Source organism: Hypanus sabinus, chromosome 23 (genome assembly GCF_030144855.1).
Source record: "Hypanus sabinus isolate sHypSab1 chromosome 23, sHypSab1.hap1, whole genome shotgun sequence".
NCBI lineage: Eukaryota > Metazoa > Chordata > Chondrichthyes > Myliobatiformes > Dasyatidae > Hypanus > Hypanus sabinus.
Window position 1 is genome coordinate 10,804,634 of NC_082728.1, and position 26,418 is coordinate 10,831,051.

General features: G+C 40.9%; 1 protein-coding gene across 2 annotated transcripts in view; it reads right to left on the bottom strand.

Moving 5' to 3' along the window:
• Nucleotides 1-26,418, bottom strand: part of aspscr1 (ASPSCR1 tether for SLC2A4, UBX domain containing) — a 296,886-nt gene that overhangs the window by 109,395 nt on the left and 161,073 nt on the right. For both annotated transcript variants that reach the window (XM_059948372.1, XM_059948373.1), the window contains exons 10-11: nucleotides 21,952-22,033; nucleotides 19,014-19,080 (exon numbers count right to left, since the gene is read on the bottom strand). In XM_059948372.1, the coding sequence (XP_059804355.1) occupies nucleotides 19,014-19,080; nucleotides 21,952-22,033 (149 nt within the window). The remainder of the gene's footprint in view (nucleotides 1-19,013; nucleotides 19,081-21,951; nucleotides 22,034-26,418) is intronic.

Consider the following 26,418-nt stretch of genomic DNA (forward strand, 5'->3'; position numbering starts at 1 on the left):
AATGGTCACTTTACTAGTTACATCTGCTCGTTAATGCAAATATTTAATCAGCCAATCATGTGGCAGCAGCTCAATGCATAAAAGCATGCAGACATGGTCAAGAGGTTCTGTTGTTGTTCAGACCTAACATCAGAATGGGGAAGAAATGTGATCTAAGTGACTTTGACTGTGGAATGGTTGCTGGTGCCATATGGAGTGGTTTGAGTTTCTCACAAACTGATCTCCTGGGATTTTCACGCACAACAGTCTCCAGAGCTTATAGAGAATGTGTGAAAAACAAAAAAAAAAATCCAGTGGGAGGCAGTTCAGTGGGCAAAAACACCTTGTTAATGAGAGAGGTCAGAGGAGAATGGCCAGATTGGTTCAAGCTGACAGGAAGGCAATAGTAACTCAGATAACCACATGTTCCTACAGTGGTGTGTGGAAGAACATCTCTGAACACATTAAACCTTTAAGTGATGGGCTACAGCAGCAGAGGATGCACAGTGGCCACTTTATTAGGCACAGGAGGTACTTAATAAAGTGGCCACTGAGTGGAGAAGACCACCGCATAGTACTGACCCTTTGGCCCACAAAGTTATACTGACCTATTAGCCTCTTCTAAGATCAAACCAGCCTCTCCCTCCTACATAGGCCTCAATTTATTCTATCATCCATGTGCCTATCTAAGAGGTTGTTGAATGTCCCTAATGCCATGACCACTGCCCCAGCAGTGCATTCTGCACACCCACCACTCTCTGTGAAACTTACTTTATTTTATTTTGTTTTTATTTAGAGATACAGTAATAAGCCTTCTGGCTTGACAAACCCGTGCTGTCCAATTACACCCATCTGACCAATTAACCCATACACCCTGGCGGTGCAGGCTCGAAGGGCCGAATGGTCTACTTCTGCACCTATTGTCTATTGTCTATTACTGGAATGAGGACGGAAACAGGAGCACCCTTTAGGATCACACATGGTGGCAGGGAGATCATACTAACTGCTTACAGAGTGGCAGAAATTGAAATGGGATCACTGGTGCTGTAAGAGTGTTATAGTAAGAGCTATGCTCCTACTGCCGTCCCTATTCTGGAGCATGAGATTACAAAACATCAGCATGGCTCAGTGACAGCTTTATAAGCCGAGTTAGAAAGTTGCACTACACGCTGCTGCTCCGATCATGTGCACACAGTTTAGACTGATGCTCTGAAGCAAGCTGCAAAGCAGTCTCTTGCTTCATAAGTCACAATCAGGTGGCCATCAGAAATCTGCTCAACGATTTAGCCGGAGTTTCAAAGTAGCAAACTGATACCATTGTGCCAGCAACAAAAGGATTCAGGCCTTTGATGGCTGGGCGTAGGAAGCAGCAGCTGCACGCTTCCAGGCCAGTATCAAGTGCAACAATGAGAAATGCTATAGTGAGAGAGACATTGCCTTTTGGCTCCAAGAGACAGCTGAGGGATTCAGACATCAGAGGCAGGTGTGGTCCCATGCACAAAACACCCTATTGGTTTCTGACCAGGATGCATCCCTCCGCTCTCTACACCATACTTATCATCTGTTCACTGATCCAACTACTGTCAGTTGTGTGGAAAATTATCAGCACGTGCATTACTTTATAAATGGGTATTTGTCCAAACTGGTCATCAAGTGCCTCTAGGTTCAAAAGTTCAAAGTTCAAGTAAATTTATTACCAAACTACATATATGTCACCATAAACAACCCTGAGTTTCATTTTCCTGCAGGCGTTCACAGAACAAAGAAATACAAACAGAATCAATGAAAAACTACATACAGAGACTGACAAACAACGTGAAAATAAGACAAACTGTCCAAATACAAAAAAAAAGTTCAAAGTACATTTATTATCAAAGTATGTATAAATTATACAACCTTGAGATTTGTCTCCTTACAGGCAGCCACAAAGCAAGAAACCCAAACGAACCCATAAAAAAAGACTAACAAACACTAAGTGCGCAGAGAGAAAAAAGCACAAATTGTGGGAAGCACTCAGAACAAACGTGAGTCTGTAGAGACGAAGCCTGGAGCACGCTCACAGACTCAGCCACAGTTCATCACACAGCAAAGCAAAACGTCGTGGAGCTGGCAGACACGAAGCCCGGAAGAGCTGGAGCAAGCTCACAGCCTTAGCGCCATGGAGAGCGAAGTAAATGCTGTTGAGCAACAAGTAGAACCGGCCCAGCCCAAAGAAGAAAAATGAGAAATAAATAATTAAATGAATGAAAAATACTAAGAACATTAGTTGCAGAGTCCTTGAAAGTGAGTTCATAAGATTGTGGAATCAGAGCAGTGTTAAGGTGAAAGAAGTCATCCACACTGGTTCAGGGATCCTGATGGTAATATGAAGGTGTGAAGTTACTATGCAAGTGCATGCTTAACTAAAACTATTTTCCCTTCATGATGCATCTTTTAACTTTAGCTGTTGCTAACATCAATGAATTCCATTTTAAAACTACGTTTGAAAAATGAATTTATGTGCAACTGCTTCAAGATTATTTATGTTTCAGCACATATAATGCTGTATTTTTCTCATAATATTTTCAACCGAGTGGTATATAATAATCGAATTCAACATTAAAAATGCAACAGGAGAAGGGAAACATCTAAGGAATTTTTAACAACCATTGCTGGAAGTCTCTAATAAAATCCATCCAATACAACAAGAGAGGGATAGACTTCAAAGGCAAGTGGAAGTTCGCAAAATGTCTGACCCTTGATTTAACCATTTAAGCACTTAACAACATCCATAAGCTTACACAGTTTCTTTCATGTTATATGATAATGTGTATATTTATGTTAACAACACTGCAACTATATAAGCTAACTTCATAATATACTGTATATTTTTGGAAATAACATTGAAAACTAAATTTAAATACAGTTTATGCCAACTGTTGTTAATGCAGAATCTAAAGGGTTAAGAGATTCTTTGCCATTACCATTACAATGCCTGGCAGTTCATTGACAAAAAAAAAGCACCACTTGGTATAGTATTTACCCTTTTTTTAAAAAAGGAGAAATTCCAGACGTTCTTCCTCAAATACAACTGCCAGTATTGGCACACAGAAAAGCTGTTCCTGTAGCAACTTCAGAGAACTCAACAAGTACATAAATGAAGTATTTCGTTCAAATGTCCATATCAAAACAAAACCTAATTAGACATTGTTGACAAAAAAAAACAATTCCTTCTCAACGTGAGAACGTCGTTGTTGGTGTTTAGCTCATTTTAGGATGGGCAGGAACTACAACTGGACTAAGACACAAGAAGTACTGCAGATGCTGGAAATCTAGAGCAATACACAGAACATGCTGGAGAAGCTCAATTGGACTAAAGTTTGTTACAATCTTGTTGCTTGGACTGTTTCCACACAACTTAAGCTGCACTTTTGCAGCACAAAAATTCTTCCACAAAAATATTGCTTAGATAAAAATATATACTGTGCTCAGTGAAGTCATACTCAGTCCATTTAAACAGCTCAGCTGACTTCTAAACAAACTTAAATCACAGTTCTGACCTTTTATTCACTATTCAACACAAATTAAATTTACTTACTTATTATTTAGCGATACAGCATGGTAACAGTCCCATCTGACCCAATGAGCCTGCGCCACCCAATTACACCCATATGATCAGTGAGAGGAAACCAGTGGTCACGGGGCAAACATACAAATTCCTACAGACAGTGCTAGAGTTTAACCCAGGTTGTAGGCGCTATAATAGTGTTTTGCTAACCGCCACTCCACCACGCCAGCCTAAAATTTTCTCAAAATATCCAACAGAATACATGAAAGAGCCTCCATTTTTACCTTATGTAGCATTTGCAGCAAAAAGGCTATTTGGCCTGAAAATCTGGTGCATTAGGCAGAAACCTTGCCATTTCTTTAGCATTTTTGTCTGCTTTTACGAGACTGAGCTGCCCAAGTTGCTAGCTCGAAGCTCAACCCAGTATGAATGGAAAGCATGGAAGGAGGCGGCTGGATTCAAACCTGCGACCATTCGCCTCGAAGTCCAGTGCAGATGCCACTACATCAGCAGCCAGCTTTCACACTTTTATCCAGCTTCTTTAACTACAGAACACAGAACAGTACAGTACAGGAACAGGCCCTTCAGCTCTCAGGGTTGTGCCAAACCAAATAAATTAGTAATCAAATGGCCAACTTAATTATTCCCTTCTGCCTACACTATGTCCCTTTCCTTCCAACTACTTGTTTTAACTAAACCCTGTGGTACCAAGATCCTCCTTCTGTCTTATGGAAGTCTAAATGCGAGTTGCATATTGGAAATGTAAATACTGTAAATTGCTTTACAATGAAGAGCAAGAGTAAGGGAAAATTATGACAACTGGATTGTTTTCATGTAGTAATTGCAAAGGACACAGAATTAGAGGCAAAAATTCCATAGTCATCTGGATGCTAAATTGGCAAGCTGGGTGATCACAGTATCTTTAAAGAGAGATCAAGTAATCTAGGTTGTAATTATTTTGTGATTCCTCTCTTGATTTGAAAGTGCCCTAAACTATACTTGAACAAATGCTATTTTGAAACTGGAGATAGGGGTGGAAATTAAAAAAGAAACAAAATAAAAGAGAAATAGGACTTGATTACTTCATTACAAAGTATTTTAATTTCTCTTGTTCATTTGCAGTCTAAGTATTTATAGTTTAAATTGTCAGACACAGTAGATTCCCATTAATTGCGTTGGTGTGGGCAGCAGAGCGGGAGTAAGGAGTGCTCGTGATCGAAAGGCAACTGGAGATCGGAGGATCAGCCATTGTAGGTAGGCCGAGACCCTCAGACCTACCTGGAGAGTACCTGAGGAGGAAGGTAAAGCTGCGCAAGCACGGGTGACGTCAGCAGCAAGCGCGGGCTTTAAAAAGCGGCCCACTTTCAGGAGCGGGCAGCGGAGTGCGCAGGAGCAGAATGCTGGGCTTTGGCTCAGCGGGCTTCGGCGCAAGAGGACTTTGGCAAGAAGCCTGCTTTTCATTTATTCTGACTAATCTGGGATCAGGTAATGGGGGAGACAGTTAGAGCAGCGGTGTGCTCCGTATGCAGTATGTGGGAGGTCAGGGTCAACACAGTTGTCCCTGATGACCACACCTGCAATAGGTGCATCCAGCTGCAGCTCCTATCAGACCGAGTTAGGGAATTGGAGTAGGAGCTGGATGAACTACGGATCATTTGGGAGGCAGAGGCAAAGATAGATAAGAGTTATCAGGAGGTAGTCACACCGAAAAGACAGAAGGTAGGCAAATGGGTGACAGTCAAGAGAGGCAGGGGGAGCAGACAGAAAGAGAATAGCACCCCTGTGGCCGTTCCCATCAAAAATAAGTATACCGTTTTGGATACTGTTGGTGGGGATGACCTACCAGGAACAAGCTGCAGTGGTCCTGTCTCTGGCACTGAGGTTGGACCCTCGACTAGGAAGGGGAGGAGGGAAGAGAAGAGAGCGGTATTGTTAGGGGATTCTATAGTCAGGGGGGCGGATAGGAGATTTTGTGGGGAAGATCAGGAGTCTCGGATGGTATGTTGCTTCCCTGGTGCCGGGGTCCGAGACATCTCAGATCGGGTGCAGGTTATTCTCGAGAGGGAGGGCAAGAATCCAGATGTTGTGGTCCATGTAGGGACCAATGACGTGGGTAGGATGAGTGAAGGGGTCCTGCGTAGGGAGTTCAGGGAATTAGGTGCGAAGCTGAAGAGCAGGACCTCCAGGGTAACAATCTCAGGATTGCTACCTGTGCCATGTGCGAGTGAGGCAAGGAATAGAAAGATTATACAGATTAATACGTGGCTGAGAGGATGGTGCAGGAGGGAGGGCTTCAGGTTTGTAGATAATTGGGCTTTGTTCCAGGGAAGGTGGGATCTGTCTGAAGGGATGGTCTACACCTGAACTGGAGTGGTACTAACATTCTTGCAGGGAAGTTTGCTAGTGCTTCTCCGGGGGGGGGGGGGGGGGGGTTAAATTAAATTTGCAGGGGGCAGGGATCCAGAATGCGAGAGAGGGTAGCGAGATGAAGAATAAAGGACAGGTGGGGACTACACGGTTCCGGAATATTAAGTGTGTAGTAGAGAAAGGTGAGGCGGAACAAGTGATAAGGAGGGACACATGTACAGAGGGATGGTCTGACGGAACATGGGAGTTAAATGTGTTGAAAGAATAAGTAAATTTAGGAAGGACAACAAAATTCTAGGGGCATATAGCCCAATGGGAGCTCAGGGAGCTGGGTTAAGCACAATAGGCAGCGATTCAAACAGAGAGAGGAAAAATGGGCTAAAAATTCTATATCTGAATGCACAAAGTGTCAGAAATAAGGCGGATGAGCTTGAAGCCCAGGTGCGAATGGGTAACTATGATGTTGTTGGGATAACGGAGACATGGCTGCAGGGAGATCAGACCTGGGAAATGAATGTACAAGGGTGTACGTGCTATCGTAGGGACAGAAATGTGGGCAGAGGGGTTGGGGTGGCCCTGTTGGTGAGGAATGAGATTCAGTCCTTTGCAAGGGGGGACATAGGGTCAGGAGAAGTAGAGTCTGTGTGGATAGAACTGAGGAACAGTAATGGCAAAAGGACCCAAATGGGTGTTGTCTACAGGCCACCAAACAGTAGCATGGATATTGGGTGCAAGTTGAATATGGAGTTAACACTGGCATGTGGCAAAGGTAATGTCGCAGTAGTTATGGGGGATTTCAACATGCAGGTGAACTGGGAGAATCAGGTTGGTGCTGGACCACAGGATAGGGAGTTTGTAGAGTGCCTACGGGATGCATTCTTGGAACAGCTTGTACGAGAGCTGACCAGGGACAAGACTATTCTGGATTTAGTGTTATGTAATGAACAGGATTTGATAAGCGATCTTGCAGTAAAGGAGCCATTAGGAGGTAGTGATCATAATATGATAAGTTTTTATCTGCAATTTGAGAAGGATAAGGGCAGCTCGGAGGTGTCAATGTTGCAGTTGAACTGGGGAAACTATGGAGCCAAGAGGGAGGAGCTGGCCAAAGTTGACTGGACGGATAGCCTAGCAGAAAAGACAGTGGAACAGCAATGGCAGGTATTCTTAGGAATAATGCACAAGGTGCAATATCAGTTCATCCCCCAGAGAAGGAAGGATTCAAAGGGGAGAAAGGGGCCACAGTGGTTGACAAAGGAAGTCAGAGATTGCAAAGCATTAAAAAAAAAGGAAGTATGACAGAGCTAAGGTGAGTGGGAGGACAGATGATTGGGAAGTTTTTAAGGAACAACAGAACTTAACTAAAAAGGCAATACGGGGAGAAAAAATAAGGTACGAACGCAATCTAGCCAGGAATATACAGGAGGATAGCAAAAGCTTTTTTAGGTATGTGAAGAGAAAGAAGATAGTTAAGAACAATGTTGGGCCCTTGAAGAATGAATTGGGTGAAATTGCTATGGGAAACAGAGAAATGGCAGAAGAATTTAATGAGTACTTTAGATCTGTTTTCACTAAGGAAGACACAAGCAATCTCCCAGATGTATGGAAGGGCCAAGGACATAGGGTGACAGAGGAAATGAAACAGATTGACATTAGGAAGGAAACGGTGATGAGAAGACTGATGGGACTGAAGGCTGACAAATCCCCAGATGGCCAGATGGTCTGCATCCTAGGGTACTAAAGGAGGTGGCCCTGGAAATTGTGGATGCATTGGTAATCATTTTCCAATGTTCCTTAGATTCAGGATCAGTTCCTGAGGATTGGAGAATGGCTAATGTTATCCCACTTTTTAAGAAAGGAGGGAGGGAGAAAACAGAGAACTATCGACCTGTCAGCCTGACATCAGTGGTGGGGAAGATGCCAGAATCCATTATTAAGGATGAAATAGTGGCATATCTAGATAGCAGTGATAGGATTGGGCCGAGCCAGCATGGATTTACCAAGGGTAAATCATGCTCGACTAATCTGTTGGAGTTTTTCAAGGATGTAACCAGGAAGTTAGACAAGGGAGATCCAAGGAATGTAGTGTACCTCGATTTTCAGAAGGCATTTGATAAGGTCCCACATAGGAGATTGGTGGGTAAAATCAAAGCTCAGGGCATTGGGGGGAAGACATTGACATGGATAGAAAACTGGTTGGCAGATAGAAAGCAAAGGGTAATGGTGAATGGGTGTTTCTCAGAATGGCAGGTGGTGACTAGTGGGATGCCACAGGGCTCGGTATTGGGACCACAGCTGTTTACAACTTACGTCAACGATTTAGATGAAGGCATTCAGAATAACATCAGCAAATTTGCTGATGATACTAAGCTGGGTGGCAGCGTGACGTGATGAGGATGTTAGGAGAATTCAGGGTGATTTGGATGGCTGGATGAGTGGGCAGATACTTGGCAGATGACATTTAATGTGAATAAGTGTGAGGTTATCCACTTTGGGAGTAAGAACAGGAAGGCAGAGTATTATCTGAAAAGTGTAGAGTTAGGTAAGGGAGAAATACAAAGAGATCTAGGAGTCCTTGTTCACCAGTCATTGAAGGTGAATGAGCAAGTGCAGCAGGCAGTGAAGAAGGCTAATGGAATGTTGGCCTTTATTACAAAGGGAATTGAGTACAAGAGCAAGGAAATCCTCTTGCATTTGTACAGAGCCCTGGTGAGACCACACTTGGAGTACTGTGTACAGTTTTGGTCTCCAGGGTTAAGGAAGGACATCCTGGCTATAGAGGAAGTGCAGCGTAGATTCACGAGCTTAATTCCTGGGATGTCTGGACTGTCTTACGCAGAGAGGTTAGAGAGACTGGGCTTGTACACGCTGGAATTAAGGAGATTGAGAGGGGATCTGATTGAAACATATAAGATTATTAAGGGGTTGGACAAGGTAGAGGCAGGAAATATGTTCCAGATGCTGGGAGAGTCCAGTACCAGAGGGCATGGTTTGAGAATAAGGGGTAGGTCATTTAGGACAGAGTTAAGGAAAAACTTCTTCTCCCAGAGAGTTGTGGGGGTCTGGAATGCACTGCTTCGGAAGGTAGTGGAGGCCAATTCTCTGGATGCTTTCAAGAAGGAGCTAGGTAGGTATCATATGGATAGGGGAATCAACGGATATGGGGACAAGGCAGGAACCGGGTATTGATAGTAGATGATCAGCCATGATCTCAAAATGGTGGTGCAGGCTCGAAGGGCCGAATGGTCTACTTCTGCACCTATTGTCTATTGCCTATAATTGGGACATATTGGAGTTGATTATTAAGGATGAGGTCTCATGGTATTTGGAACACATGATAAGATAGGCTGTAGTCACCATGGTTTCCTCAAGGAAAAATCTTACCCGACAAAGGAGAGTCCATTGATTTTGTGTACATGGATTTTCAGAAGGCCTTTGACAAGGTGCCACACATGAGGCTGCTTAATAAGCTATGAGCCATGGTATTACAGGGAAAATTGTAGAATGGATAAAGCAGTGGCTGATTGGCAGGAGGCAAATTGAGGGAATAAAGGGAGCCTTTTCTGGTTGACTGCCGGTGACCAGTGGTGTTCCACAGGGAGTCTCTGTTGGACTGATTCTTTTTACGTTATATGTCAATGATTTAGATGACTCAATTGATGGCTTTGTTGCAAAGTTTGCAGATGATATGAAGATCGGTAGAAGGGCAGGTAGTTTTGAGGAAGTAGAGAGGCTACAGAAGGACGGACAGATTAGGAGAATGGGCAAAGAAATAGCAGAGGAATACAGTGTTGGGAAGTGTATGGTCAAGCACTTTGGTTTCTTGGATTTACTGTGTATGGCCGCAAGAAAACAAATCTCAGGACTGTATATGGTGACGTATATATGCTTTGATAATAATTTTATTTTGACCTTTGTTGTGGTTACATCAGAGATTAGTTGCAAAATATCTGGAATGTAATTGAAATTTACCTACTTTTGGTGTTTATAAAAGCAGATTGAATGGCAGGATCGAAAACATTTGTGCAAGTGTTAAGTGACCACAAGAATGCGGATAGCTGGCTTCATTTTAACAGCCACTCTGCTCTTAACAACAAGCAACACAATTTCCAGTGAGACGCACCACAGCTGAAACCGGGCAGGAAGGGTGGAATCATTGTGTTCTGTACTTGTGGGTCTGGAGTAACTGAAATGCTCCAGTTCTTATTGATAAATTGGCCCCACCAAACACTCAGCAATCAAAATTAGACCATTCGGCCCACTGAGTCAGCCATGATTCAATGGTGCACACTTGATGGGCGTAATGGCCTAATTCTGCTCCTACAGGATGACTTATAGCAAACACGAGGAAATCTGCAGATGCTGGTAATTCAAGCAACACACACAGAATGCTGGTGGAATGCAGCAGGCCAGGCAACATCTATAGGAAGAAGCGCTGTCGACGTTTCAGGCCGAGACCCTTCGTCAGGACTAACTTTTCTTTCAGTTAGTCCTGACGAAGGGTCTCAGCCCGAAATATCGACAGTACTTCTTCCTATAGACGCTGCCTGGCCTGCTGCGTTCCACCAGCAGGACAACTTATAGAAACTGCTCCACCATTCCATCTTGGCTGATTTATTTTCCTTCCCAATCTCATTCTCCTGTCTTCTCCCCATAAACTTTGACACATTTACTAATCAAGAGCCTATCATACACCACTTTAAATAGACCCAATGGCCTGGCCTCCACAGTCATCTCTGCCCATGCATTCCACACATTCACCATTTTCTGGCTAAAGAAATTCCTCCTCATCTCTGCTCGAAAGAGACATAATCTATTCTAAGACTGTGCCTGCTGGTCCTAGACTTCCCCACTATAGGAAACATCTACTCCCATGTCCACTTTATCTAGCTCTTTCAATACTTGGTAATTTCAATGAGATCCTCCCCCATTCTTCTAAACCCCAGTCAGTACAGGCCCAGGGTCATCAAATGCTCCTCATACGTTAATTCTTTCATTTCCAGGATCATTCGTGTAAACCTCTTCTGAACCCTCTCTAAGGCCAGCACATCCTTTCTGAGATATGGGACCCAAAACTGCTCACAAGACTCCAAATATAGTCTAATCGTGCCTTATATGCCTTAGTCTGTCTGCCCCGCCACCATTATTTGACCATCCTGGATCAGAGAGGATGTCTTATGAGGAAAAGTTGAACAAGCTTGTGCTTTTCCCTTTGGAGTGGAGTAGAGTGAGAGGTAATTAGAGGGAGGTATACAAGATGATAAGACATAGAGTGGACAGCCAAAGACTTTTTCCCAGGGTGGAAATGTCCAATATGAGGGAGCATATTTAGGGTGTCTTGGGGGGGAAGAATGTGAATGTGAAAGATTGTTATTTTTCAGTGTTATAGGTGCTTTCAATGCACTGCCAGGGGTGGTGTTGAGCCAGACATACTGGGAACACTTAGGACATTCTTACATAAATAGAAAGAGGAAAGATAAATGGAGAACTGTGTGGGAGGGAAGGGTTAGATTGAATTAGAGCAGGTTAAAGAGTTGACTCAATATCGTGTACTGTTCTATGTTCATTTGTGCCCTTCCCCTCCACAAAGCCCAGGAGGAACACATACCTTACTTTCTTATGCTTTGATATTCTGATGCATGTTTCCCCATTAAGGCATCTTACCACTCAGACTGTTTGTGACAACAGCCCCCACATAAAGTCTTAAATTTCACAAGATACCAACCACCTTTCTCAACCACACAATATTACCCCATGTTCCCTGAACTGCAACATCACCCAGCTTTATCTTGCAGACCCTCTCTCCCCTGCGCACAACTCAATTCCAAGGCCACACAGTTTATCAGTTGGCTAATAAACTCACTTTCTGAACAGTGACACAATTTACACATTAAGCATTTTTCACAGCTAACCTAAACAACGCGTGGCAGGGAGGATATACATCTCTACCAAAGGAGGTGTAAGGTACCCCCTCCCCCTGCTGGCCTGCAGGTCACCCTTGGACAAAGTGTAACCCTCCCCCCCCCCCCCCCCCCCCGATCAGGGTCACGTGAAGCCATGATATGCTAGTGCATATCATAAGTCCTAGTTATGTGACCGCTGACGCCAGGCAGAAGATCTCTGAAGTGTATTGATAATGGTTGAGGTCACCCATCTTGTAAAGACACTGCTTACTAGAAGGCAATGGCAAATCACTTCTGTAGAAAAGTTTTCCAAGAACACTTATGGTCATGAAAAGACCATGATTGCCCACATCATCCGACAGTACATAACCAACGAATGGTCCTCAATGAGTACAATGAAGCTAAAGTTGCCTCACTGGTTCGGACTAGTCACTTCAGAACGCTGCTCTACAAATGTATCACCAATAAGCTGGTGGAAGCAATCAAGCTGATGAACAAGCAATGTAAAATTAGACAAACATGATTCCAGGAAAATAGAAGATGGTTTGGCAGCTTTTAGCCAATATCTTCACAAGACTCCTTCAGTTTCCTTCAGCACACATTCAAATGATTTTAAAGAGCCCCAAGACTCAAGTTATGACTGTTTAAGGAAACTATAAATTTACAAATGTGAAAATAATTTTCCATTGGTCTTCTCCATCATAGAGGTATTCTGTGGATGAAAACTTCAAGTATTGCCAATCCACTGCATTTATGATAAAGCTGTAGCAAATTGCCTTTTCTAAAAAGCCCCTTCTGGAAAGTGCTAAAACCACACCATCTTAAAAATGTCATCCCCAAGACAGTTAATCGATCAACCATTCTAGTTAGCCTCTCATCCCCTCTATCTATTATATCAGTCACTGCAAACCACTGCACTGTAAACACTTCAAACTACTCTTTACAATGTTTACATGGTATATACATATGCATTTATGCACATTTTATTTCATATTTCTACTTCTAACTTTATTTTTATACAATTCCTTGTTCCTTACAATTGTTGTATGTTTTGTTGCACATTGCGTCAAGTCACACCAGAAAATTCCTAACATCTGTAAATGTATATGGCTAATAAAACTGACCCTTAACATGCTTTAAATGATCAATGTTATGTTTAGAGCTCTTTGTGATAGATTTTTAAAGTTAGCAAAATAAAGCAGTTTTAGAATTGCTGCCTTTTCTGTAGTTTCAAGGGAAAAGCAGAAAAGGATGAACACGGATAAACATTATTTTTGGCCCAAGTTGATATCAAAGTGATGACATCAAGGTTTTATATCTACAGCAGATATAAGCATAGTTTTCAAAGTTCAAAGTAAATTTCTTATCAAAGTACATATATGTCACCATATACAATGCTCAGATTCATTTTCTTACAGCATACCCAATAGATCTATAGAATAATAACCACAACAGCATCAATGAAAGACTGCCCAACTAGGGCATTCAACCAGAATGCAGAAAACAACAAACCGTGAAAATACAAAAAAAAGAAATAATAATAAAAATTAAGCAATAAATATCAAGAACATGAGATAAAGAGCCATGAATGTGAGTCCATAGATAGTGGGAACATTTCAATGATAGGGCTAGTGAAATTGAGTGAAGTTACCCTCTTCATTTCAGTGTCAGCAAAAACTTAATCTCTAGTTGGCACAAAGTAAAGTGAAGTCAGTTAAGTCTATGTAAATTTGTTATCAACGTATGTATATGTGACCACATACTACCTAGACATTCATTTTCTTGCAGGCATTTACAGGAAAATAAAGATATACAACAGAATTTTAAAAAAACTATATACATGAAGACTAACAACCAATGTGCAAAAGAAGACAAATTGTGTAAATAAAAGGTACTGAGAACATGAGTTGTAGAGTCCTTGAAAGTGAGTGTATAGATGTTTGCAGATTAGTAGTACAAAGCAATAAAAAGCAGACTTAGAAAGTCTGACATAAAAGCACAAAATACTTGATACATCAGTTCAAAGCTGTAAAAGAGAAAGGTTGATGAATTTTGTCAAAAAAATCATGGATTTGAAGTGTTAACTCTACTTTTTTCTCTCCACAGACCCCACCTTATCTATTGAGTACTTCTAGCAATCGTCACTTATACTTCCGAAGAAGGGAACTTGGTTTCACTGCATCACAAATTTATTAAAAAGTACTGATGATCTTGGACATTTCTCCACCCTAAAGTGGGAAGCCCTACTCCAAAAAAATGCTTAAATTTTATTTGTTATTTTACCTGCACTTTGGGTGGGTCAGTTCTGGTAGACAAAGGCCTGATTCAGCACTTTCCCCCAAGGTGCCAGAGCCTAAAATATCAATGTTAGGCAATGGGGCAGTCTGGTTGTAACTGTTCAAGTGATCCTGAGGCAGTGGTTTAGTGGAAGTCCTGACTGTCCGGCACTTAAGCCCGTTAGTTAGGGTATAAGGTATAGCAACAAAGTGGTTAAGAGACTGGATGAGCAACCAAAGTTCTGGACACTGATCCATGGACGGGAGATCGAAGCCCTTTGCAACAGTTTAAAACATTCAGTGTGTCAGGCTGCTATTTACTGAGTACATCTCAGAGTTAAAGCGTATGCTGGAGATACATTATATAGCAACCATTAACTTCAAGAGCAATCAGTCCTCAAATCTGAATGCAGATTGTAGATTCAATTTAAAATGCAGCTCAGAACAATGGTCTTTCAGGAATTGCAGACTGAGGTTGATTCCAGAACAGGCAACATCTCATTCACCTGAGATGTCTACATATGTATGAATGTAGCTCAGAGACAGCGGTGATTAACACTCCATTTGGGTGTGCTGGTGCGAAGATCAAAGTGTTTGAAAATTATGTGCAATTCAGGAAGTATTATGAATGGATTGTAATTATACAAATTGTCCTGTTGATACCTTTGATCTTTAGCATATAAAAGTGTGATGTAATGTTGGGTCAGGGAGCCTCTCTCCAAAGTGAGGAAGTAGAGGCACTGTCATGCTTTCTTTGCAATTATATTTATATGATGGGTCCAAGACAAGTCCTTGGAGGTAGTGACACCCAGGAATTTAAAGTTACTGACCCTCACCATCTCTGATGATTACTGGCTCATGGACCTCCTGAATTGTACAATCAGTTTCTTGGTCTTATTGATACTGAGTGAGAGGTTTTCTTTACAAAACTGCTCAAGCTCGGTCAGATTGCATGGGGATTGTGAGAGAACAGCGCTTTTAAAGTCCAGCCACAACTTCTCAATTGGACTGAGGTCTGGACTTTGACTTGGCCATTCCAGTACACAAACTTCATGGTTTATAAGCTCTTCCTGTGTAGCTTTGGCTTTATGCTTGGATCATTGTCTTGCTGGAAAAGCAGATCTCCCAAGTCTCAGTTCTGCTGCAGACTGCATCAGATTTTCCTCCAGGAGTTCCCTGTACTTTGCTGCATTAATTTAACCCTCTACCTTCACAAGCCTTCCAGGGCCTGCAGCAGTGAAACATCCCCACAGCATGATGCAGCCACCACCATGCATCATGGTCGAGATGGTGTGTTTTTGATGATGTGTGGTGTTTGGTCTGATGGCTAAAAAGCTCAATTTTGATTTCATCAGGCCATAGAACCTTCTTCCAGTTAACTTCAGAGTCTCCCACATGCCTTCTGGCAAACTCTAGCTGAGAGTTCATGTGAGTTTTTTTCAACAGTGGCTTTCTCTTTGCCAGTCTCCCATAAAGCTGTGGTGAAGTACATGGGCAACAATGGTTTTATATACAGTCCCTCCCATCTCAGCCACTGAAGCTTGTAGCTCCTTTAGAGCTGTCATAGGTCTCCTGGTGGCCTCCCTCACTCGTCCCCTTCTTGCACGGTCACTCAGTTTTTGAGGTCGGCCTGCTCTAGGTAGATTTACAGCTCTGCCATCTTCTTTCACTATCTTGATTGACTTAACTGTACTCCAAGGGATATTCAGTGACTTGGAAATTTTCTTGCATCCATCTCCTGACTTGTGCTTTTCAATGACCTTTTCGTGGAGTTGCTTGGAGTGTTCTTTTGTCATCATGGTACAGTTTTTTCCAGGATACTGACTCACCAGCAGTTGGACGTGTATTTTTACTATATTCAATTGAAACACCTTGACTGCACACAGGTCTCCAAAAGCAGATCTCCATTTAACTAATTATGTGACTTCTAAAACCAATTGGCTGCACCAGTGATGATTTGGTGTGTCATATTGAAGGGAGTGAATATTTAAGCCATCGATTGTTTTGTGTTTTCTATTTGTGATTAATTTAGATCACTTTGTAGAGATCTGTTTTCACTTCGACACAAAAGAGTATTTTTCTGTTGATCAGTGTCAAAAAAGCCAAATTAAATCCACTGTGATTCAATGTTGTAAAACAATAAAACATGAAAACTTTCAAGGTGGGGTGAATACTTTTTATAGGCACTGTACTTTCCCTCTGCCACCAGATTACTGAACGGTCCATGAACCCCTCAATATTCCTCTTTAGCACTATTTATTCTTGTGATTCGTAGCAATTCTTATGCCACAAAACAACAAATTTCACAAAATACATCAATGATAATAATCCTAATTCTGATTCTGATCATTGAAATTGAAAAAATTCAATAAAGACTGGAATCTAAGTAATAACTAGCTTGAGTGACAGTAGAATGACTGGGATGCACTGACCACTTGGGAGCCAGACAGTGATGACGTTCACTCTAACTTTAATGTGCCTATTACTGTACATTATAATACTAATAATTTGAACTGTTGAAGAAAATGACATTTGAGGATCAAGTTCTCAGAAAAAGCACAAAACATGTCTGCTGTGCAATAGTGTTCCCTGCCCTCCTTTATGCTGGTCCTGGAGGAACGTTGTCTCGTTTTTACTGTGTACGGTACCAGCAGATATGGTTGAAATGACAATAAAAGCAACTTGACTTGCTTCTGAGACATACAACTGGCATCTCAATTAACTTGAAGATGCCGCCATTGTTGTTTCTGCAAAACTTTCCAAGTTCAGTGCAAGGACAAATGAACCACCATCAGTGTCCTTATATCGGCAACATGCCCAGCACTGCCACCCTACCTACACACAATTACATTGGGCAGGCCACATTGTTTTTCATGTCTGATAGCAGACTCCTGATTCAAATGCTGTAATCCAAATTGCGAAGAGAAGAGATTATCAGACAGAGGAAGGTAAAAATTCACGATTGAGGAAATGCAGTGTGCAACGGTGTGGTTAGTGTCTCACAATTTCAGCAACTCGGGTTGAATCAAGACCACCAGTGTTCTCTGTATGGAGTTTGCACATTCTCCTTAAGACTTTGCGGGTTATACCCAAAATTTATGGTCTTACTTTCCAAGGGTATTTCACATTTAAAAATGTCTTGTAGGGCATTGTGTATCCCACTCCAATAGTCTTTGATAATGGGGCAATCCCAGAAAATATGATAATGGCTTGCATTTGATTTCCACAATTTCTGCAGCAACAGGGAGGTTACTATCATAATGGGATTTCTGAGCGGGTGTAATAAAATATCTTATCAAGTTTTCCCATCCGAACTCTCTCCATTTCTGTGAACTGGTACACTTCCATTGATACCTCCATATTATTGTCCCTACTTGTACATAGTTTTCTCCTTTTGCTCGTTCTTTCTTTCCTCTCTTCTCTATAAGTGAATACCTCAGATAAATATTATGTGGGAGATTTGTGGCAAATATGAATATATGATATATTTGCACAGTATCTGAAATACATCTTATGGAAATGTTTGTTTGATGATGAACTTCAATAAAAAATAAATTACAAAACAAAGACTATGTGGGTTTTGTCTGGGTACTCTAGATTCCTCCCACATCCCAAAGATTATAGGAGAATTGTTCACTGTACTGGATTCAGAGGGAAATGGGGATGGACAGCTAATAATGCCAGTGATGTCCATACCCTGCAAATAAACAAACAAACAAATAGGAGAGAGATTGAAAATCTGGCTGAGAGGTGTCATAACCACAGCTTCTTTCTCAATGTCAGCAAGACCAAGGAGCTGATTATTGACTTCAGGAAGGGAGAACCAGAGGTCCACAAGCCGGTCCTCATCGAAGGATCAGTGGCAGAGAGGGTCAGCAACTTTAAATTCCCCAGTGTTATTATCCTGGGCTCATCATGTAAATGCAATAACGAAGAAGGCACAGCAGCACTTCTACTTCCTTATGAGTTTGCAGACATTCATTATGACAAGCACTGTGGATGCACAGTGAAGAGTATATTGACTAGTTGCATCATAGCCTGGTATGGAAATACCAAAGCCCTTGAATGGAAAATCCTATTAAAAATTGTGGACGTGGGCCAGTCCATCACAGGTAAAGCCTCCCACCACTGAGTGCACCCAGTGCCCTTGAACGGAAAATCCTCCAAAATGTAGTGGATATTGCCAAGTGCATCACAGGTGAAGCCCTCCTCACCATCAAGATATCTACATGAAATACTGTCACAGCAAAGCAGCATCCATCATCGTGACCCCCACCACCCAGGACATGCTCCTTTCTCACTGCCGCCTTCTGTAAGGAGGTACAGGAACCTCAGGGCTCACACCACCAGGCTCATGAACAGTTATTACCCCTCAACCATCAGGTTTTACAACCAAAGAAGATAACTTCACTTGTCCCATCATTGAAATGTTTTGACAACCTATAGACTCACTTTCAAGGACTCTTCATCTCAGGTTCTTGATATTTATTGGTTATTTATTTATTATTATTATTATTATTTATTTTTTATATTTGCAGTTTGCTGTTTTCTGCCCTCCAGTTGAACACCCAAATTGGGTGGTCTTTTATTGATTCTATTATGGTTATTATTCTATAGATTTATTGAGTATGCCCACAAGAAAATGAATCTCAGGATTGTATATGGTGATGTATATGTACTTTGATAATGAATTACTCTGAACTTTGAGAATTTCAGGAATGAAGTGAGGAGCCAGATTTGATGTGGGTCTGAAGCTGTGGAGACAGGGAATGAGGTGTGTTTAACATGGCACAGACTTTTGTAATAATGTAACTAGCACATGTCTGTAACTTGCGATGTAAACCAATAGAAGACAGATTAAACTTCCTTCCAACATGCAGAATTAGCCCACATGGGTATGCATCTTAACCAAACTAGAACAAAGCATTATAAATAATTCACCTGTTTCGAGAGGTCTGAAGAAACCCTGCAAGACGTGTCTGTCAGGAAACTGCACTCTCAATACAACCTATTAGTTCAAAGATTTAAAAAAATGAAATCAAAGTGAAAATGATTTATTTAGCAACATGAAAGAAAAAAGATTTGAGTAATACTATGGCATTTTTCTGTAAGCTTTTGATCCAAGTCACTATCTTGATGTTTTCATGTATTTGAGGTACTCCCATGCAATCCTTTATATGTGAATAAGCCAGTGCAATTCAGATCTGTCACTCTATTCAAAGAAATGATCAAAGTGTGGTTGGTTTTCAATCAGGGAAGAACCCCAACTAATTCCCCAGACCTGGTCGAGAGAAGTTTTCAAAACCAGGCTGACAAAGGAAACATTTCAAAGTTGCACAGCGATTCATGTCAAACAGGCAAAGATAAAGACAATGCAGCTCCTGCTCACCTCTCCAACCCTATGTTTTGGCCAATGTGTGTCTTCAAAGTCCCTCACTAGAATACACTAGTGAGGGACAATGCTAAGGAGCTATGTCATAAGACAATAAGAATGAGGAAATTACTAAGAGGAACACATTTTTTAGATACATTTTCCTGTTGAAGGGTCTTGGTTCAAAACATAGGCTCTATATTCCTCTCCATGGATGCTGCTTAGCCTGCTGAGTTCCTCCAGTATTCTGTGTGTGTTGTTCTGGAATTCCAGCATCTGCAGGATCTCTTGTGCACATATATTTTAGATTTTTTTTGTGCATTTAGTGAGTGAGACACAGCAGAGAGCGTAAAAAATACTGCCACAATAAGTTTATTTAAACATGCACTTCACATAAAAGATAATTTTCTCCCTTTCTCCAGATTTGATGTCTTTAATCCACAAATACATGGCTGACCCCCAGTGTAATGATACTTAAATATCGCCAATCTTTTAACTTCTACCAAAAATCAATTTTAGTTTGGATGCAATGCTTAAAACATCAATCTAAATACACGTCTGTTTGCAACTTTACATTGCATACTGTTCCTGAAATTACTTAATTTTACCAAATTATTTAACTACTGTGAATTTTTTTATCTGAGGATTAAACATGTTTTGCAAATAAGATTAGTTGCAGTGGCTTATCCACAACCTTCAGCAGAAAACTTCAAAGTAATTTAGCAAAGGGTCTGGAATATCAGTGGATCATTACAACTGATACCATTTCAATCCGGCCTAAAGCATTCCACAAAGAACATTCTCCATAATATCAAACAGACTGGACCGTGTATAACCATGCTTAAACACAGAGCCAACAATTCCATTTTTAACCAGATGTTTGCTTTAGTGCACTTTAAACTTCATTATATAATCACCTTTGACAGAGTACTACCATTCAAATACTATTACTGAGCTTGGATAAATCAATGCTTCTGCTTCTTTCAGCAACTGATAAAGCAAAGTGGCTGAGAGAAACGAAAGCTTTTGTTAAGGGCAAAACTAATGAGATCAAGGAAGATGGGATCACTTAAAAGTTAAGGTTATATGGTATTTGAAAGAAATAGCAAAAGCACTTCATAATTTTTTTAAAGAAAAGAAAATTTGACTGTATGACAAAATAAAGTGAGATGAACAGACAATGCTGCTACAAATTCCCTATGCATTCTGCATCTAGTTATGTAATTGGGACTAAAAGGTGCCAGGTAGTATGTATTATAATGCAAGGTTTTTTAATAGAATCTATGGTAGATGGAGACAGTGCAGTTTTCACAAAAATATCCATTGGTCAAAAAGTTCTTTGGATGTGCTGGGGAAGTTACAATGCTACGAAGAAATGCAAGATCTTCTTCTTTGGGGACTGCATTGAAGTTGCTAGCATAAATATTCCACTGGGAGGAAAATGAATAACATTTATTTCTATGGTAAATAGCTATCTGGCTAGAAGAATGAATGTATGAGCCTTATTATGAATTTGCACTGAAAGGTTATTAGTGGCAGATGGAGTTCAACCCAGATAAGTGTGAAGTGGTTCACCTTGGTAGGTCAAATATGATGGCACAATATAGTATTAATGGTAAGACCCGTGGCAGTGCGGAGGACCAGAGGGATCTTGGGGTCCGAGTCCACAGGACGCTCAAAACAGCTATGCAGGTTGACTCTGTGGATAAGAAGGCGTACGGTGTATGGGCCTTCATCAAGCGTGGAACTGAATTTAGGAGCCAAGAGCTAATGTTGCATCTATATAGGACCCAGGTCAGACCCCACTTGGGGTACCGTGCTCAGTTCTGGTCACCTCACTACAGGAAGGATGTGGAAGCTATAGAAAGGGTGCAGAGGAGATTTACAAGGAAGTTGCCTGGATTGGGGAGCATGCCTTATGAGAATAGGTTGAGTGAACTCGGCCTTTTTTCCTTGGAGCAACTGAGGATGAGAAGTGACCTGATAGAGGTGTACAAGATGATGAGAGGCATTGATCATGTGGATTGTCAGAGGCTTTTTCCCAGGGCTGAAGTGGTTGCCACAAGAGGACACAGGTTTAAGGTGCTGGGGAGGAGATACAGAGGAAATGTCAGGGGTAGGTTTTTTACTCAGAGAGTGGTGAGTGCGTGGAATGGGCTGCCGGCAATGGTGGTGGAGGCAGATACGTCTTTTAAGAGACTTTTGGATAGGTACATGGAGCTTAGTAAAACAGAGGGCTATAGGTAAGCCTAGTAGTTTCTAAGGTAGGGACATGTTCGGCACAACTTTGTGGGCTGAAGGGCCTGTATTGTGCTGTAGGTTTTCCATGTTTCTAATACGGATTGCTTCACTCCAATGATGTTCTAAGTTTTTCACTCATTTACATGGTGTGGCATTATCTGGCAAAATAAATATTAATACCATTTTAAAAAACTGACCCTCAATTAATGGTAGTTTTTTACAGCAATGAGATACTACTGTCTTTCAGAAAACAAGACATTCACCAACCTTAGGATAACGTTCTGTCTTTTCCCTCATTTGAGATTCTCTCAAAGATTTTGTTAATAATGGAGCCTCTTCATAAAATTGCCTAAGTAAATGGAAACAATGAAAATTATATTAAGAAACACATTAATATTAACTCTCTCGTTAGAGTCAGGCAGCACAGAAAGGAGATTTTAACATGCCAATCTGGTCCCAACTATACCTCTTGTATAAGTAAGCAATCAGAGAAAGAAATTTTTATTTTTGGGATACAATTATGCACACAGTAGAAAACTAAAAATAGTCATCTCAATTTTGAATGTATTGATATAAAAGTCATATGTTCATTCGGAAATCACATATCAATTTCAATCAATACTTTGGGACCAGCATCTTAAGCTAAGACGTGGCTTTGATCTCTTATATGTTGAAAGTATTGCAATGATGAAACAATACAATTGAATGTAATGCATTTTATCTCTCCTTTCATCTACTAAGGTTGTTGAAAGTTAATGAACAGTTCAAATCTGGACTGCTTCTCTTTGTCCTATTGACCTGTGTGTACATAATAGACAACTACAACTTCTACAATGGGATAGATTTTTTCAGATCTAAATCTGAGTATTTGTGGCTTATTATCTATCCAAACGCTGACAGAAATAGTACAGATGGACTCTTTGAAACAACACAAACACACTCACTCAGAATATAAAACTGTTTGATGGAGCCCAAGATCAGCCTTTGTACAGTTGATGAATACTACAGTAAAGTTAACTTAAAGCATTTCTCTCAGTAACACAATCTTGTGTCAAATAAAAATTCTTTTATAGGTCATTAAAGTCATGCTGTTCAAATATTGGGATGCCAGACCCAATCTTTTCAGTAGTGCATGCGATCAATCATAATCATCAAAGGTGATTTCCATTTCACATCTAATCTTTGAGACACAATTTGGAACTGCCTAAATATTATGGCATTTTAGAGAAGGGCACAGAATAAAACCACAGACACAAAATGCTGAGGAAACCAGTGGGTCAGGAAACATCCATGAGGGGAATGAACTGTTGACATTTTGGTCTTCAGCCCTTTATCAGGTCTCACCACCAACGGGTCTCAGCCTGAAACGTATGGTTTACATGGATTCTATTGTATTTATTTTCTTGTAATTGACTGCAAATAAATGAATATCAAGATAGCATATGGTGACATATGCCTATTTTGATAATAAATTACTTTGAAACATCAGCTGTTCATTTCCCTCCATAGATGCTGCCTAATTTGCCGAGTTTCTCCAGCATTACGAATTGCTTAAAAATTCCATCATCTGCAGAATCTTGTGTGTCTGCATACAACAGAACCAGAGATTCCTTTGGATGAATTCTAATATACAGTAACTGAGAAGTTGAGGATATTTACATATCTGTAACAGATATTCAGAATGGACCAAATCAAAATGTTCAAATTATATAAAAGCAAAGCACAACTTATGATACAGGTAAGTATTGCATTGATCTGCTGGGAACAATGAGAAAATGACTGAAAATTGTTGGGTGAACAATTAGTTTTTGTTGTACTGCAGTTAATGGCTTTTATTAGGCTCTTTGCTATTGCATGCTTGATGGGTGGAACGTGCTGATGCATTTTTTTGTTGAAATAAATGGAGGAAGGGGAAGGACAATTGCTTTGCTGTTGCTTGTGCGTGGGAGGGGAGAATGGGGGGGCTTTGGGATTCTAACTCATTCTTTGGGCCACTCTTCTGTTTTCGTTGATGTCTGAGAAGGACAAGAGTTTCAGGATGTACAGAATATTGTATACATTTCCCTGGCATTAAATGAAACTACTGAACTTTTTTTCTTTTGATGAATAAATAATGTCAGGATACTAGGGATATTGCCAGAGCTCCTCTTCCAAATGGTGTCACCTCAGAGGGCAGACAACACCTCATCTGATAATTTGGCTGACGGTGCAACTAAGAGGCAACTCCAGAGCAGGAAACCACTCAACCTTTGAATACCACAACACAGTTAAGGCTAACAACATGATTAATTCAGATTAGTGCTGGTGTGGCAGACTCTAATTTATGGAAGCTAGTAGACAAAAAGCTTAGTCAGCATTGTCTGATGGATTGTTTCCACTGGTAACAAGCTGTATGTGCTTGGCAGGCGGGAAGAGGAAGTCAAAGTCGAGTTTATTGTCATACTCACATGTAAGCAGAGATGCAATGAAAATCTTACTTGCAGTAGCTTCGTAGCCACATAGCATCTTATAAGCAGCATTTACAAGAAAAACATAATATAAACATAAATTATATAACATTCTTTACATGAAACAGAAACATAATTAAAACAAAAAAATGACCATTTTAGCGCAAAGTGATCATAGTAGTCAGTGTCACTAAACTGTGGTAGTGATGAGGGTTTTGCTGGTTGGTACAAGAACTGAATGGTTTGAAGGGAAGTAGTTGTTCTTGAACCTAGTCGTGTTGGACCTTAGGCTTTTGGTTCTCATACCCAATGGTAGCTATGAAAAGATGGCCTGGTCTGGATGGTGGGATCTATAGTCCTCATGTTCTTCTGCTGTTTACATCAACTAGAGCTGGGACTAGAATTGCTTGCTTCAGGCTTCTCTTTGAGAAGATTTGGTCAATCTCACCTCATAGCTACCTTCTCCAGTTCTGATTGGGAAGCACAGGTACAATCCACGATGCTGGTGCTTGGCATTATGTAGTGACAAAACACGTTTATCCCTCATACTAGATTGTTAAAATTCAGTGGGCTGGATCTCTCTGATTACTGGTTAGTGGTTCTGTAGATGAGCAATAGTTAGCTGCAGAACACTTATCCATACCTTTCATATTTCTGCAAATGCTTACAACAGTGCTGAAATGTGGAATGCACAGGAGATAAGATGCTGGCATACCTGACTTCTCATTCTATCCCTGGAATAGTACATAGATGGAACAATTCACACAACCCCATTAAAGTTAATGTTTTGAATTAACTCATACGAAGCTGAATGATTGTACATGTCCTTATCAAAATTTATTTGCATTTTATGACATCTCCTAAACATCTCAGATTTGCAGAATTTAGCACAAGATGCCAGAAGGCAGTCTGCAGGCAGAGCACTAACTTCCACCCACTGCAGCTTGCTCCACAACCAGCATTAGCTCCAGTTAGGATGGCAGCAGGTCACGGGAGCTAGGGAGTTTGGAAAAGAAAACAGCGATGTTTCTATAAGCACTACATCATAGAGACGGGACCTTCATCCCACCTAGTCCATGCCAAACTATTACTCTGTCTAATTCCTAAAGTCTGCTGGACCACAATCCTTCCATACCCCTCCCATCCATGTACCTATCCAAATTTCTCTTATATGTTGCAATGGAACCCGCATTGCAACTCATTCCACATTTGCACCACTCTCTGAGTGAAATTGTTCCCCACCTAGGTTCTCCTGAAATATTTCACCTTTCATCCTTAACATCTAGTTCTGGTCCCTCCAAACCTCAGTGGAAAAAACCTCCCTGCATTTACCCTATCTATACCTCTCCTAATTCTGTATACCTCTATCAAATATCTCCTCATTCTCCTACCCTCCAGGTAAAGTTGTAACCTATTTAACCTTTTCCTATAACTTGGGCTCTCAAGTCCCGACAACATCCTTATAAAATATTTCAGTGACATATCAACATTATGAAAGAATGCTGGCAGTGTTGAGATGCGTGGAATTGGAAAAACCCCTGCGGCCTGACCAGATATGTTCTAGGTGGTGTGACAAGGCAGAGAAGAAATTGCAGGGACCCTGTCAAGAGATTTTGGTATTGGAAGACTGGAGAGTAGATAATGCTGTGCCTGTACTTAGGACTATAAGGACAAGCCAATGAACCACAAACCACTTGACCATAGATGTCCTCCACACTTGTAGGTATCCTACAATGAAACTTGTGTGATCTGGCCCATTTCTTGGTTATTAATCCCAACAATGGGAACTTGTTATGCACCAATTAGCTGATGATTTCTCCATGTTCTGCAGCAACCAAAATTCAAAAGTACTCAATGCACTTTGAGGCATTCTAAAATGGTGCATGATGCGTACTCTATTCCACAAACTGCATGAGAAAACAGGAAAATACAAGGGCAGTGAATGGGCATAAAAAGAACTCTCTGAAATTAAGAAAAATCAAATGCAACAACCTGTTGTATTGCAAGAAAATTAGCAACTGCAGAAACAGAAAGAAAGGTGGCAAAACTCAACAGATGAGGCAGCATTTGTGGTGAGAGAAAGTAAGTTTGACATTTCAGGTCCAAGACCTTTAAATTGGAAAAATTATATGGGATGTGTGATTTTGTAATTGTATTAAGTAACTGTCGAAAGCTGTTGTAAACTACATTTATACATGGTGGTCATTTGACTTTTCTTTTAAGAGAAGCTCTTTGAAGGGATCTATAAAGCTACATAAAAATGAATCATGGGGTTATATATATAGTG